The 16447-nt window shown below is 38.7% G+C and overlaps 1 protein-coding gene across 6 annotated transcripts in view; it reads left to right on the top strand.

Moving 5' to 3' along the window:
• Window positions 1-15837, top strand: part of MLLT10 (MLLT10 histone lysine methyltransferase DOT1L cofactor) — a 136917-nt gene extending 121080 nt beyond the window's left edge. For 4 of the 6 annotated variants that reach the window (XM_055709381.1, XM_055709383.1, XM_055709379.1 and 1 more), the window contains 7 exons: window positions 3273-3427; window positions 5258-5446; window positions 5840-5928; window positions 6054-6415; window positions 10938-11040; window positions 11821-12033; window positions 14176-15837. In XM_055709381.1, the coding sequence (XP_055565356.1) occupies window positions 3273-3427; window positions 5258-5446; window positions 5840-5928; window positions 6054-6415; window positions 10938-11040; window positions 11821-12033; window positions 14176-14244 (1180 nt within the window). In that variant the 3' untranslated portion in view covers window positions 14245-15837. The remainder of the gene's footprint in view (window positions 1-3272; window positions 3428-5257; window positions 5447-5839; window positions 5929-6053; window positions 6416-10937; window positions 11041-11820; window positions 12034-14175) is intronic. The other 2 variants (XM_055709380.1, XM_055709384.1) reach the window with 1 other exon arrangement.
• Window positions 15838-16447: the final 610 nt, after the last annotated feature.

Here is a 16447-nt window from a genome sequence, read left to right as displayed (position 1 = left end):
TCTCTAGACTATATATTAAGTAGTCCTCTTAGGCATGCATTTTGTGGTAGTTACAAGTTTTAATGCCTTCTTGGTTAATATGAAAGTGCCTGGTCTTTGTATGATTTGCAGTAGGCCATAGTTGTCTTCAGGCTGGCTGTGTTTAGGTTAGAATATTTGGAAGCCAAACTTCTTGAATATGATGCTTCTGTGGAGTGTATGTTCAGGGTATATACAGTCCAGTACTTAAAATATGATCAAATTTCAGCTGGTTTTGATGGGGAAGGCAAATAACAACTGTATGATACAAAGGCCACCTCAGTCCACAATTGCAGAGCTTCCTTCAGTGTGCGTAAGCTGTAGCACTTTGCAAAGCAGATAGCTTTTCCTTGGCAGTAGAGTTGTTAAAAAACAATGCAAAAAAACCGGCTGGGGGGGGAGGGAGGGGGGGAAATCACTGCTGTAGTTTCAGAACTGAAAGATGGAAAAGCTTAGACTTAAATACCTAGTGTGGAAAAAATTTAGAAAACTTACTCGTTCAATTAAGTTCTGTAGTCAGCAAATTTCACCCCTGGTTTGTGCAATGGGAAAGATCACATGTGTGTTGATGTTACTAAAATGTGTAGGTAACTCCCCACCTTCCCCAGTTAAATAAACAAGTGACTGATTACTGAAAATATGATTTGTATTGAATAAAAAGCTGACTTCAAAAATCTGCCATCTGAAAACTTTGCAACTCTGAATGTTACCTGCTTTATCTATTAAATCTATTTTTCTGCAAGTTCTGACTCTGCTCCCTTTGAAGCTTACAAGATACATAAATAACACGCTTCTTCAAAAAACCCATGTAATTATCAAATAGTTGCTTAAAATACAAACAGTTGCAGAAACAATTGTTTGCTGTTGATGATGCAGCCGATTGCAGCTCTTCAGAGAAGTGTGACTCATGAGCTGTATGGTCATTTCAAATTTGTATTGTTATATCTTCCTATCTCTGTGTAACCACAGTATTTAATGTTTAAGCTGTTATATTTAAAATTTTAATATACATGAGAAATATACCTGGTATATGTGTGCTGTTTCCATTTTGCAAAGGAATTGCTGCTTTTCCCAAGAGAGTAATTAAACTTTTTTTTTACCCCATAGTTAACCTTAGATTTTAAAATGCGTTATCTAATACCTGCATTGAAATAATGTATGTCTGCCTATATCTAAATGCAGTATTGCTTACAGTTAACACTATAAGAGTATGAATAACTGTACCCCAAATTTAAACAAAAAACAGTTTTGAAAGTAAGCAAGGCATGAAACATGAAACGAGGGATTCCCATCTCAGCGACAGCATTGGACCTGTGCATACAGCACATCTATAATCCTATTGGAAACTATAATCAAATACTATTTGGGATAAGGATTCAACCCTAGTATGCAGGAACCATGTCATGTCTAATGGATGAGGTAGGGGTTCAGCAGGAAGAGGATGGATTGACTAACGTTGTGATACATAGAAGTCTAGATTTTGTTTGTTAGGGGTTTTTTGCTCCTTCTGTACAGGCTTCCAGTGAAGGATTGCAGAGGTTATATAGTCACATGTTGCTTTGTTTCTACCTTTGTGAAATTGATAGGAGACAGTCCCAAGCCCAACAAGAATTTTGTTTGTGATTTATAATTCAAACGGTGCAATCTGTTAGTTATGCATCCTTCAAAAGCATGCATACAGAGAAAGAAGTTGCTGGGGGGCTTATGTGGTGGTTTTCTGTATTTGTTTTCTGGTTTTGGTTTATTTTTTAAAGTGTGTTGTTTGTGCGGTGTGTAGTACATCTGTTCCGAATGTTTCTGCATAAACCTTCCTTCTTATCACTTAGGCACATCATGTAAAGAACTAGTTTTAAGGCTGTTTTTGCTATGTCTGTGCTGAACTGTTAAATGGTGTTGAGTTGTCATCTCTTGTCAAAAGCCACTACCTTGGTTACCCGTTCATCAGGGCTTTTTGTTTTAACAAGCGTTTTTCTTCTTTCATCCTGTATGCAAAAGAGGAATTATTTATAAATTACAGAGCTCTTAAGTCACCTACTTAAAACCTTTTCTCATAAAAATCGCTTTTGCTCTGGTGCCTACAAAATGTTTGACAGTCATTAGGTAGCTAATGTGCTGTGACCACTGCTTATTATGCTAATCATAATTAACACACTGATTTCCTGAGCTCTATATGTTGTCCTGTACTGGGACTATGGTGGTCTTGTTGCTAAGTTTGCACTACATGTAGAACAGTATGGCTGTGATCCTGTGATAGCACCAATACTTACTACTTACAGTAATAACTAATATGTAAAAAGCAGAATTTGAGCTCACTGGAGTTAATTTAAAAAAACAACAAGAAGACAAACAAACCCACAGCTGACTTTTTTGCATTTGTTGAGTATGAAGAATGGGACTGCACATACATGAGGCCAGAATCCTGAGTCAGAAATACACTTGAGCATCTGGTTTTGCTCAGAGGTTAAATTTTGCCCCATCCCCAGTGCAAAAGAAGCCTTCTCAAGGGACCTGAGGGGTCCCCAGCTTTCTCAGTGGCTGTCCGCTGAATATTTCATTTTCTTCTGAATGAGAGAAGACGTGGCAAAGGGATTATTCTTTGAATTATGTGTGATAATGAGTAAAAAAGGAAGTATATAAAGTGTGCACAGGACAAGCAGAGTATAACTTAACTTCCATTGTGTCCCTTGCAAAATAATATTTTCACATTGTCTCTCAAAAATGTGGTTTTTACATGATTCTTTTTAGAACAAGTTAGGCAGTGGAATTATATACAGCCTTTCTATGTGGAAGTATCATTACTGTCCCAATTTTAACAAATTGGTTTTGTTTTCCCAGTTTTCTCTGGGAAAAAATTGAAGATTTTCTGTTGCATGGTTTTTTTGGTTTTTTTGGGTTTTTTTTTTGAGACAGGTGCTCTATGTATCCACATACAAAAGTTTCCTGCTGTAGAAGTATGTGTGGTATAATTTAGTACAATGCTGTTTGTCAGTTGGGTATTGTTAGTCTGTATGCAAGAAGAGGTTATGTGCTTTCTCAGTGTAAATTCTTATGCTGTGAAATATTATATCTTCCTTTTAATAAAGCCTTGTCAGAACCAGGAGTTCTTAGTGATTTTGATGAATTAACTTGGTCTCGGAAGTCTAAGATATGTAGGTGGTAAGGGCTGATACAAGGTAAGAAACTTCAACAGCCTTTTACTAACACATTTCCTTCCATCTTTTTCTTTAAACAATTAATTGCAATATTTTCAACAGGTCTCCTGTAAGCAGCTTGCAGATTCGCTATGATCAATCAGGGAACAGTTGTGGGGAAAATTTGCCCCCAGTAGCAGCCAGCATAGAACAACTTCTGGAGAGGCAATGGAGTGAAGGACAACAGTTTTTATTGGAGCAAGGCACCCCTAGTGACAGTAAGTGCTCACATTCTGTTTATTACTGCTTTTGTTAACTGTGTTACTCAGAACTGCCATTCAGTGCGCGTCCAAGAACTTTTTAAAAAACTTATTTTCTGCTGTGAATAGAAATACAGTATAATTGTAACATAATTCTTAATCCGGCACATGGCTTCAATAGATTATGAAAAAGTTCTCTAAAATTATCTCCATTTTTATGGATGGGGAAATTGTCATGCAAGAGGAAGTGACTTGCAGATCCAGCTGGTCAGTTGCAGTGTTTGGAAATGAATTCTGGACTTTGGATCCTCTACTGTAAATGGTATAGTGCAGCTCCCCAGTTTGCTTTATATTATGTGATACAGATTGGCATATTAATCTTTTTAATGTTGTATTTTTCATTTTTTAATCTAAACCGCCTACTTCTGTTGCTGTTCTAAAAAAATATTTACAAATCTTAGGCAGGTGTCCTACTGGGCTTTCGTATCTTTATTATGTTCTGTGTTTCTCAAGAAATTCTCAAAGCAATGAATATGTTAAAAATGTACTTGATGAGTAGATCACTTGGATCTCCATATGCAACAATATATCAATATCAAAGGCGACTGAATAAATTTTAAAAAATATTTTTTAATATCAGGTTAGGGGTTGTGTCATATTTTATTGAACATGTTTGTCTTCTCATTGGTAGTGTAAAGTGGTATCTAGTTGGTATTTTTATGAATGGTATCCTGACAAAAATGCTAATTGTGAGGAAATTCATGCAGGGATAATCCTTTAAACATGATAGCTGGAGGACAGGTTTAGCTAAGTCTTATTGCATCTCATTTGGGCTCACTGAGGGTTCCTTTGTATGTTCTTGAAGAGGAGGGATAAAAGCTAAATCCTTGGGAAATGACCAGATGTGCCTGTACCAGTAGACTTATGTCTGTAGTAGGCCCAGAGGTCATGTTAAACAAATACAATTTAGAATTTAAAAAAAAATGGCTATCCCTGTGGCTTTACAGTCACACTGTAATACTAATGGGGAAATCCAAGTTCTGGAACCAAACTGGAGTTTCAGAAAACTGTGCTTGGTAAAAATCAGGTTAGTACAGAAGATGATGCACAAAAAGGGGTGGTAACTGCAGTGCTCACACAGTGCTCCCTGCCGGGTGCTTTGTAGATTGCCACTCAAAGCAAAAGAGAGCTCCTGCTCCCAACAAGGTGATAACTTCACGTTGGATGACATTTTTTTCATTATTTCTGTAAGTTTATGACTCGGTGTACAAGGCATTAAAGCAGAAAAAACTCCCTTTTCACAAACTTGCTTGTTTTTACATAAATGCTGTTAGTTGGCTGCATTGTTAGTTGAATGTATATTGAATGTAAGCTGCTTCTGTTTTGATGTGTAAAATTTCTAATACTGCAGTTGAAATAGATCCCCCCCCCCCCCCCCCCCCCCCCCGCTCCCCAACAGAAATGTATGCAGTTAACCTGTGTTACTTAAAATAATACTATTTTAATATTCTGGTTTGGGGATAAGTTATCTTGTACTGCTGTTTGCTTAGAACTAATGTCGGCTCTAATAATGCAATTTTATCTGTATTTAAGCCAGGGTGCAGATAAATTGCAAAATCACTATCACATGCTGTGTACTTTTTTTCTGCACTTTAAGTTACACAAGATTGATCCTAAACCTTTCCACTTAAAGTCAAATTTCTGTAATGTGTGTCTCAATTTTATTTATATTTTCACATATGACTTCATGCTAGTCTTAAATGGTAATACAGAATCTTTTTAAAAATAAAGGTGTTAGTCATTCTTTGAATGTGGTTGTGAAAGGTAACACATGCATTTTTACCTTAGTTTTAGGAATGCTTAAATCATTACACCAACTTCAGGTTGAAAATAGGCGGTTAGAAGAACAGATAAAGAATCTGACCGCTAAGAAGGAGCGGCTTCAGCTACTCAATGCACAGCTTTCGGTGCCCTTTCCAACAATAACTTCAAATCCTAGCCCTTCTCATCAAGTACATGCCTTTCCAGTACAAGCAGGTAAGTAAAGGAGAGTATTAAAATAATTTGAACATGTATTTATATGAAATACCTATTTCATCCACATATGGCATTGGTGGGAGATGCATATACACGTAGGTTGAATATAGACTAAATATTTGTCGATGTTCAAATGTTTAAAAGTAAATTGGCAGATTTATATGAACCATTCCTACTTCAGTGCAGTTTTTCTTTTACTCCAGTCTGGAGCACATCTGCTTGAATTGATTCACCAATTATTTAGTTAATATTTTACTATTCAGCAGTGATTTTAAGGTTGACTTTTCATTTTCTATGTTTACCTTTGACATTATTTTGAAATAACTATTCTGAATCTTTTTACACATCACAGAAATTTAACCACTCTGTGTTTTTTTGAAATAATTACTTTAGCACCTAGCACTGATTCCTTGAACAGCAGTAAAAGCCCTCATCTGGGAAACAGTTTTTTACCGGACAATTCTCTTCCTGTATTAAATCAGGTAATCTTTATGTGTTTCTTCTAAATTTAAACTTGTTACAAGTTAAGTCATCATAGGCCTTCCATTGTGCTGTTAGGTGAAATTTTATGCAGCCGAGCGGGTTTTGTTGTTTGTTTTTACACTAGGAGATAACCTCCAGCGGACAAAGCACCAGCAGTTCATCAGCTCTTTCCACTCCACCACCTGCTGGGCAGAGTCCAGCTCAGCAAGGCTCAGGAGTCACCGGAGTTCAACAGGTCAATGGTGTGACAGTGGGGGCACTAGCTAGTGGTATGCAGACTGTAACCTCCACCATTCCTGCAGTGCCTGGTGTGGGTGGAATAATTGGAGCACTGCCAGCCAGCCAGCTGGCAATCAATGGAATTGTAGGAGCTTTAAATGGGGTAATTCAGACCCCAGCAACAATATCACAGAACCCTTCTCCTCTCGCTCATGCAACCGTGCCACCCAATGCAACGCATCCTTTGCCAACCACGTTAAATAACAGGTAAGAATTTATTGATTTTATGCTTTTCCCTGATAAACCCTGCTGTTCTTCAGCTTAGCTATGCTTTTTTAACTGTCTTATTCGAAAGGTACTGTTTCTTCCTTAGCGTGTAATTGTCAGACTAGGCTCTGCTCCTGATGTGTGAATGAAAGTCAGAAGGATTTAATGGAAGCACAGATAGTCAAGTTAAAGGAGAGATGCTTTCTGTTTAGCTTTTGGGAATCCTATGTCCATTTATTCCTGTTTTTTAATCGAGTCACATTCCCAAACAAACGTAATTATGTAAATGTGCTTCAGTTCTTTTTTTAGTTCAGAAAACAATATTCTTTGTCTTGCCAATTGTTCTTCCAGGATTAAAGGAGCACTGGAAGGGCTGCCATTTGCTGCAGTAAGAAGGGGGGAGAGAGAGAGAAGAAGGGTATGCGGTCACGTAATTAAAGATGTAATAGGCATAACTAACAGAGTAGTGATACAGTTGCATGGTGTTTTCATTTCTCTGCGCCTGACTCCAAAGACAACAAAATCAGTTTTTCAAGTGGTGGTCCTAAGGATTTTTAAACGTGTAAAAAGATCCACGCTTCAGTATTTGTAACAGCACTTCCCCAAGACCAGGTATCCTCAGTAGCATAAACTGGTGCTGCTTGAGCTGCAAGGGAAATGGGTAACAAAAGGAGACAGCTGCTTTCCAGGAAGGGGAATGGTTTGCTTGGTCTGGAAGTATTTTGGGATAGAGCAGAGCCTGGGCTTAACTCATTCTCCCTGTTCCCCTTCCCCACACCCCTTGTATTGTCCTTCGCTTAGAAAGAACTACAGTTCTGTGTAGAAAGAGATGCCTGCAAATAGAGTGGATTACTTGTCTTTAAGTAGAGTTTATTTTTGGAGACTATGGTGGATTACCCACCAGAAAAGGCGTATGTGATTGGAGTGATGCAAGGGATCCCTAGTTTTGTAGCTTCTTTTCCCAGTTTCTTTCTTTGCTGTTTGGCAGCTCCTGAATATTTGTGTGCTGTGTCATTGTGCGGTATTGCTTCAACAGGCTCATAAAACCTGATACTTTCAAGCGTAACCTGTTGTTTTGATGTGCTACTATATTTTTACTGAGGAGATTGTGTTTTTCATAGTTTATATCATAGGTTAAACAAAAGACATTTCATTAATGAAAAGTTACCTTCTTTCCTGACTATCAGAGGTCTGCTGAAAACACGAAGAATTTGTGTTACTCTCCCCAAAAGTGGGAGGAGGAATGAGAAGTGCTAGCCAAAGTCAGTATAATGCTTTCCACTTTCAGGCAGTGCCAGAATATACCAGTCATACTGCTGTTTTCTCATGGTATTGTTAATACACCGCTTATTTATTTCTGACTTTTTATATTGCAGAAATTATTTTTTATTTTTAATTTTTTTTAATATTCTTCTTAACTGCTGTAACTCTTGTGTGTGTAGCTTAGTAGTAGACCACTCCAGTTCACACAGAATACTGCAACTAGTATCCTGTTCCTAAGCTTCATGCTATCTTTTAGCATAGTCTGGAATACTCCAATGATTCCCCATTTTCTCCTCCAACAAGCTTATGCTGTACAACACTGCCACCATCTCAATTGCTCTATTTCTGTTCTTGCATAATCTCTTTCTCCACTGCTTGCTCGATAATACTAATTCAATACAAACATTAATCTTAAGGTGCACTTCTCACACAATTCTCTGCTTTTAATGACCTCATCCAGCTGATTTGCTGGGGCCCCTTCCTTTTTGAGGTGTTCCACCACTGCCCCCATTTTCTGTGAGTTTTCACTGCTTCTAGTTGTATATTTAGAGGGAAAAAAAGCTCAGGCTGAGCAAGCACTAATGCTAATTAGTGATAATACCATTTTAGTAATGACATGTACACTGCTTATTCCTGTTTTTTCCATTACAAACACTTCGGTGAAAAATATAAAAAAACTTCACTGGAACTAAGTTGTGGAGAGGCTCTGGTATGTTTTTGGACGAAGGAAAACCAACCAAAAAAAAGTATTTTCCATTGGTTGAGATTATTGGTTCTTAGAGTCTAAGGACACCATTTATTCCTGCCACTCTTCTTGTTCTATTGAGTGCTATTTCAGTGGCAAGTAGTTGACTAGTTCTTTAATGTTAAATTTCTCTAGGTATCACTACTCTTCAAACTGTGTAAGTGGGAAGGTTAAATGGTAACAAGCACAGGCAGGCGTGGAGGTTTGCTACTGTGCTATTGCACGCTCTGAACCTGGGTAGATCACATAATGGTGATCGAGTTTGGAGGGGGTTTAAATCTGTATGCGCAAGACGATGGAAAGCCACATGAGAACTCAGTCCTACTTTCTAACTTCTCCGTGCTGTTCTGTAATTAAAAGACTTCACAAATGTTACTTTTAAGTAGCAACTTCCAGGAACTTCCCAAGCTTCAGAATCTTGTTTGCACAGTTCTATGTGAAAAGCAGCTAGTTACTCACCAATACGTGAGGACTTCTTTACGCATATTGCCCTTATTCATATCTTTACCTGTGGGACATAGGGAGGTGAGAAAACACTGATTTGCACACTGCTGTTTGAGAGAGTTTCAAATTATAGGTAAAAGAGCCTACATTCACTTGGCAGAGAGGGATACTTGATCCTTTTCTGGGAAAAAGATGGCTTAATACAGATTGTTAGCAACCTGGAGATTAAATGATTTGAGGAAAAAGATAGGATTCTTTCTTTACTTTCTCGCAACCAGAGAAGACTGTAGGATGGAGAGTTTCAGACTGATCATATACCTTTTAATGAGAAGCTAAAAAGGATTAAATTTACATTGCAAGCTGATCTGGTTTAGAGAAAGCTCTGTGGTGAAATCCCATGAACTGCCTCTTCTGGGAAGCTCAGGAGCTGCAGGGTTTTGTTTCTAGACAATTAGATCTCAGCTACTGGCTTGAGGGTGTTTTCTTCCGAGTGCCAAAGCATTTGGAGAGAGGAAGGCAGAGCGGATAAAGAGAAGGGAGGACAACAGCAGAAAAAAGTGCAAGGGTAAAACATGATAGAGGAAAAAAGAATGATATAAAAAGAATGAAAAAAAAGTGGAGAAGATTCATTTCAGTATAGAATACAGAAAAAATGAGGTAAAAAGAGAAGAAGGAAATAATGGTAATAGTCAAACTGAAAATGCTTATTTTTTGCAGATGTTATAAATATTTTTGATAGTTGAATTTAAAGTTGTTTGAAGGAATTTCGGTTAATCTGTGAGTGTCACTGTTTAAAAGTCAAATGCACAGGAGGAATCTAGGAGTTTCCTTGGGTAGATGAAGTGTCATCTCTGCTTTCAACAAACAAACGTTGCTAGCAGTTATTGGGGAATAAATAGAATGATGCTGTCCCATTTTGTGTTCTGTTACGTTAAATCCCTGGTGTGTGTAGACCTGGAATATTTTGTGGAGTTGTGATTATGCAGTTTTTACCTGAAATCTAAATTATTGTAGCCTAATTGTGGGGATTTGTGGCTGATTTAAGTTAATTTAATTCCTTAATATCTATCACAAATAGCAGTCCTGTCATCCTGTTGGTCATCCTGTGCACACCTTGCTGGTACTAGTGCTGTGCATTCACACAATAAACGCATCTACATTAATAGATAATCTTTTAGTGTGTTTTGCATTGGCTCAGGTTGCAGCTCAGTTCCCACAAGATGTAGCTGATTGTGCAAGGACAGAAATGTACAGCTGAAAGGGAAATATTTAACCTTTCAATAGCAGGGTAAACCTATTGTGAAACTACACCTTGATAATTCAGTGGGTGTTTTAAACTAGTAAAAGCTAACACTGGTACCGAAAGATGAATCCAGCTGTCTTCCTGGTCTTCTGGTCCAAACCTCATGCTGCTGGTCTTACGTGAAGTGGAATAGCTAAGGAAACTCTTTATTTCCAGACCAGTTGTCAGTTGGATCAGTTCCCTGTCCAACTTCTGAAATAGCTGAAGAAAATTTTATGTAGGCTTGAAAATGAGGACTGGGAGCTAAGCAGCTGGCAAGCGCAGAGGCAGCCCGCTTCACTCCATGGCAGCATCAGTTGGCCCAATTCAAGGCTGAATGTTTGCTGAATTACAGACGAGGTTTGGGCAATATAGTGATAGATTTGAATATAGCAAAAGATGAGAATTAGAAGGAAACTAAGACAAAGTAAATGCTAGTTAAGTTTTAAAGGTTGGCAAGAGCTCTCTTAAAATATAAAATCTGGCCTTATCTGAAAAAATGTAGAAATGGTAATTATTATCTGAGTTTAAAACAATGTGCGTGTAGTAGACTTACATCATAGGCAAGAGTTGCTGTTGCTCAGCGTAAAGGAGACTGGGGTGGTGGTGGCAATGTCTAGATATGTATCAAAAACGCAACTGGACAGACAGATTTGACAATATGCAATCAAAATGCTAAATAGGAACTGTCTATTTCTATGCATCATTTTTTGTTTCAATGGAAAGCTAATGTAAAAAGTTCCTGTACTTTCATATAAACTACAGTATTACCCTGTCAAATCCTACAGTGCCTCGGGACTAGGATTACTTCCTGACCAACAAAGACAACTTCTACTCCATCAACAGCACCAGCAATTTCAGCAATTACTAAGTACCCAGCAACTCACATCAGTAAGTTTTTGAGTTAATTATGATTTGTTCCTCTATTGTATTCTAAGGCATGGATAAACTCAGTTTAATACAAATCCTAGAAATGTGTTTAACTTGTTTAAATTACAGATCTTGATAACACTTGGTTTTTCAGTTGCTTCAACCTTTTTGGATGACAGTCATGCTAAATTACAGGGTGTTACTGGGCTGTGTGTATTGCTAAAAGAATCATTCCCTAGTGCCTTGAGTCACATTTTGTCTAACATAGACCTGGGGCTGAGAGACTTTGTCTCTCTCAGCATCAGCTCTGGGCAGCAGAGTTTGGGACCATGTATGGACTCGTTACATAGCCTAAGCTATTCTCCGATTCCACTAGGACTCTAGCAAAAGATTTTTGGGTGTCGTCTCATGAGCTGTCTTTGCCCTGCAGTATTCATATAGGCCACGGAGTAATTGGTTTAACTGTATGTGGTGTTAGTTGGGTAGCTTCAGTACTTTGACAAACGTGGTTTGACATTCTTCTCGGGTATGTTTCTTCAGATAAAGGCCTGACAAAGCCAGCAGGCTTAACTGAACTTCTGCTGAGCTACTGATTTCAGGAGATTTTATAGGCACTTCTGTTTACAGTCTTGTGGAACTTCGTTAGCGCAACCTAAATTAGCTGGGATTAGGTTAAGGGTTGCACTGACTAAAGATTGGCATAAGCAAGAACCCAGGGAGGAGTTATTTTTCAGTAACTAATTCTTGGTTATTTTTTTTTTCCTTCTCTCTCTCTCTCTCTCTCTCTCCTCATTACTCAAGGAACAACATCAGGCCCTTTTGTATCAGTTAGTACAGCAACAACATCACCACCACCAACACCATCAGTCTGAAGTACAGCAATTGCAGATTACGGGAGGAGCACAGATACCCATAAACAACTTACTTTCAGGCACACAGGCCTCGCCACTTAATGCAGCTACTACCAACCCATTCCTTACAATTCATGGAGATAATGCAGCTCAGAAGGTGACAGTAAGTATATTTCTCACCTTGTTTTTGATGTAGTACCTCCATGAGGTAACTAGAAGCAAGTTATGTGCCTGTATTCAGAACTCAAGGAGGGTGTGGGGTTTTTTTTCTTTATTTTCTTTATTCTTGAGCCTTCAGCTGCACTTAATGAGGTTCAGAACTCTGTGAACTTGTAGTCACTTACACCTAACGTGTCTGATGCGCACTCCTGCTTCCCCCGATCAGGACACCAATCCAGTGACCGTTGCCTTCCTCTTGTAATTACAACTGCAGCCCTAGTTCTCTTCACCACACCTTCTTCCCCAACTTCGTGTCCACAATTTTGTAGATCGTTCCTCTTATAATCTTAAAAAGTTTGTCCTGGACAGGCCTCAGTCCCTGGGAAGCTGCAGAGATTAATTGATGACTTGAGAGATGAAGAGCCCGTTGCTGGGAGGGTGAAATACGTAATAGGAGAATGGGCCATGTGTATCTTGGTTCTGGTGTGGGAAGAACTGAGAGGCTGTACACAGGGAGGCTGAGCAACTCCTTTGCTTGACAGAGTAATAACACCTTTCCTAGACAGTTAAGGGAACAAGGTACGTTCTTCTGGCAAAGATGTTCCATTCTCTTCAGTGTTTGCCCATAACCTCCATCTCCAAGACGGAAATTCTTTCTTCAAGGAGTCAAGAGAATAGATTTAATTCTCTAAGGGTCATACAGTTAGGAGAGGATGAAGGGGAGGAACATGTGGAAACTTGTAAAACCAAGGGATGAGTAAAGCAGGAATACAGAGTTCTGGCGTGTGTTGGAGAAGACGTCACGTGGCAGTAGCAGTGAAACAAGGGAAGCTTGTTGGCTGTGGCAGGTGGGAAACGTTAGGGGGATAGACACCGGTCCCCTTGCTGCTCCCCACTCCTAAAGCCTCCAGCTGCTTTAGGGGCATGGTGGTGGAGAAGGACTTAGGCAGCTGGGCTTTTGTGGTACCTCCCAAACATAGGGTGAGACACAAAACATAAACCATGACTTTTCCAGACAGTTTTCCTGGAAACGGCTCCCTTCCATTCAAAAATGTGGGCATTTACTTTCATCATGCTTTGTGCATGCTCATTGCAAACTGCAGGGTTCCGGTAAGATCACGTTCTTTCCCGGTCACCGACAGTCAGAGCAGAAGTGCTCTGGCAGTGTGGGGGTTTGCTCAATGCCTTGCCTTCATTTAGAAATGTTCACAATCTGTTCTAGTATGTTTAAAAGTTATCTCCCCTCATTTTCTAAAAATTAGTATGGAATTGAGACCCTCTCTTTAGTTTACATCAGAAGAGGCTCTTCTATATTGTGACCTTATTTTTAATATTTTGAAATGGCTTTGGTTTGGACAGTGTGACCGGGCAGCACTGACATATTTTACAAATATGCTGTTACATTTTCAGGTTTTGTTCTTCTAACAGTTAGTTGTAAACAATTCCAGGAAACCTCAGAACATCTTTTGAACCAAACCTCTTAGAAATAGATTTCTTTTAAAATTGCTTTTATGTCTTTTTTCTAAAGGTTAGGATTAAGGCAGATTGCATTGGATTGATGAACTATTTCAACTCCAAAAGAATTTTGAACAAATTCTCTATTTTTCACAAGTTTGAATGTTTTAATATCATTTCCAGCTGGAACAGGTTTTCAAGTATTTCTGAAGGCTTAGTGAATGAGATGAGGGTTTTGTTCAGTCCTGTTCAATACTTGCAGGAAATGTCTTTGTGGCAGTTTATGAAAGAAAGATAATTGTGACGGGGGCAAAATGAAAATTGTATTTCTATTCTGACGGAGAAGTGTAGATTTCAGCCTTCTCCAGTAGGTAGAATGTAGCAGAGGTCCCCTGGTACTTGTCCTGACCATCGTGTAGTTCTAATGAAAGACCAACAGCGAGGAGCAGCAAGTCTTGTTGGAATGAAAGTAGCAGCAAAATTGGTGTTTAATGCTAGCCGTGATAAGCTTAGTATGATCTGCTTCAGTGTGGGACTATTCCGTTAATTATTCTTTTCTTACAATCCATGATTATTTTACAATGCAGGAGTTAATATTTAAATAGCTCTAGTAAATGTACCTCATCTGCTTTGTCATTTGTATGAATTTAATTTTACTTAACTCTGTATGCTATAATCTGATTTTTAGAAGTATTTTCTCTTACACAGAGGCTCAATGATAAAACTGGACCAGTTGCGTCAGAGAAGAGTTGACGTTTGAATGATAATTGAGAACTGCATGTCCTGCTGTTGGAGCACTTCATCTGGCTGCAAACTGCAGTATTCCTTTCTGCAGACTGAAGAAATGCAACAAGGAGCTCTTGCTGCACAGCAAAAGGTTAACAGTTTTCATACGGATATTTTTGGTAGGCTTTCATTTGCTTTCTTGTTGCACTAAAATGGATGTACTTTTTAATGTTTCAGACTGTGAAGTAGATAAAACTCTGCAAACCGTAATTATTTTGTCAGTATGATGGTACCAAGTACAAAATCAACCATAGAAAAACATATACTTGACTCCTCAGTCCTGATCTTACAGATTCAAAGGCTAGTAAACGGTCTGCGGTCCTATGCATTACTTTGGTTTCAGAGCGGTAGTTTTAAAAAGCAAACCAACCCCACCCGAGCCAGTCTGATCTGCCGCTGCAGTTGCAATATATCCTTTTAGACTAAGCTTGTAATGGCAGCCGGGACGTGCTCTTTGTTGTTTCTTTTTTTACACGCCTATTTTGCAGCCTGACTCATAAGGGAATCCACTTCTGAACTTTTTATTCCTTTAAGTTCCTGTTGTCATATAGTGGGAGTTTTTCCTGAGGAAGAATTACAGTATGGAATCCAAAGCTTATTGATTTTGGTGTAGGTTTTAGAGTTCTGAGGTTTTTAAAGGAACCAGTTTGGTTCCAGTGACAAAAGTTTTCTTACTAGATGAGAAGGCCACACTGGAAAGCAGTTTGTGTAGTGTTTGGCCTAAACCAAGTGCCTGTCGCTACCTCCATTTTGTTGAGATGGCTGCAAACAGCTGATCATGCACTAGATGTGTCCTTGTTAGCAGCAGGAATATTCTGTGTTGCACCAGCAGCCTTGTTGTTCTGCCTTTACTAGAGGTGTTTATACCACTGTAGATAGCTCAGGCAGATTGTTACCTGGGTCACTTTTCGCTAATAAACTACCAAAAAAAAGTGAGTTAGTATTTCCCACTAAAATATACCAGTGGTTGAAACGGGTGGACTTGTGTTACAACACTTCTGACAGTAGCTGATCTCATGGCATGAGTCTATGCAGTACGGTGAAGGATAGTTTAAATGGGGGTAATGACCACTAATCAATATTAAGGCGGGAATTATTAGAGGAAAGGACCCAGCTGTAATTAGACCTCCACTGTGTACTTATTTGGAAGAACATGTTAATTCTGCAATATGTTTCTTAGTTAAACATTGCACAGTTCTTACCTCATTTCTGTAAATAAAGTTTTGTGAATCTGTTTTGTATTGTGAAGAATTCATAAGAAAACATTGATATTTTGATTTGTAATATTTCTAATTAGTAGATTTAATTGAAAAAGTAAAAATAATTTATTTTTATATGTTCTGGGGAATTTTTTAAAAATGTCACAAATCACTTTTGTAGATACTTTACAAAAGTAAACCAGTGGTTTATTTTACTTACTCAACCCACTGGTGGATATTCTGTAACAATTTGTACAGAAGGTAAGATGGAAATGTGCTGTTATTTTGACTAGATGTAAAATTCCAAGTGTATGAAAAGATATGTACAAAGCTTTTGTTAATAAACTTTAATGATGTTTATAGTTGTATACTGCTTGTGAGTCTCATAGAACCGGAGTATTCCTGTTGGTATCACATGACAAGAGAATTTCAATTGCACTAAAAGTTATTACAACAAATTTTTTAAAATGTTTCTCATGCAAAGTTTTGCTTTCAGGAGCCACTGATGCAGCTGCAATACTGCCCAGGGACTTATTTTGGTTACCGGTCAGAAAGGTCCAGTTGCAGCCCTGTGCTGTAGTCGTTTTGCTTTCATCCTTCAAAGAGAATTACTGTGAATCGCAGGAGTGAGCTGTTGCTCTGATGGCCCCAGTTCATTTTCAGATATCTCTGCAGAGCTCTCACCAAGTCGGGACAGGTTCTTTATCTACACAGTACCTGCAGTGAGCTGATCTCGCCGCCTTTTGCTGTAATTTTGAGCTGGTTTTACAGAAAATACAGTGCAAGTGTTTTTTCCAGGAATTTTGCGTATTGCACCTGGAGGCTTTGGTAAACACAGGGAGGAACTCCCGGTCTTTCATTTCCGAGGCAGCAAGGAGGAACTTGACCCTTTCTGTACCGTCACTTGAATGTAAAATCCGAGGTCTGTGGCAGACAGGCTGTGGCAGACCGGTGATGCATTACGGCTTCCTCACAATT

This window comes from Falco cherrug, chromosome 4, assembly GCF_023634085.1.
Source record: "Falco cherrug isolate bFalChe1 chromosome 4, bFalChe1.pri, whole genome shotgun sequence".
NCBI lineage: Eukaryota > Metazoa > Chordata > Aves > Falconiformes > Falconidae > Falco > Falco cherrug.
Note: the sequence above shows the minus strand (reverse complement) of the source record. Positions and strands in the feature narration are given on the sequence as shown.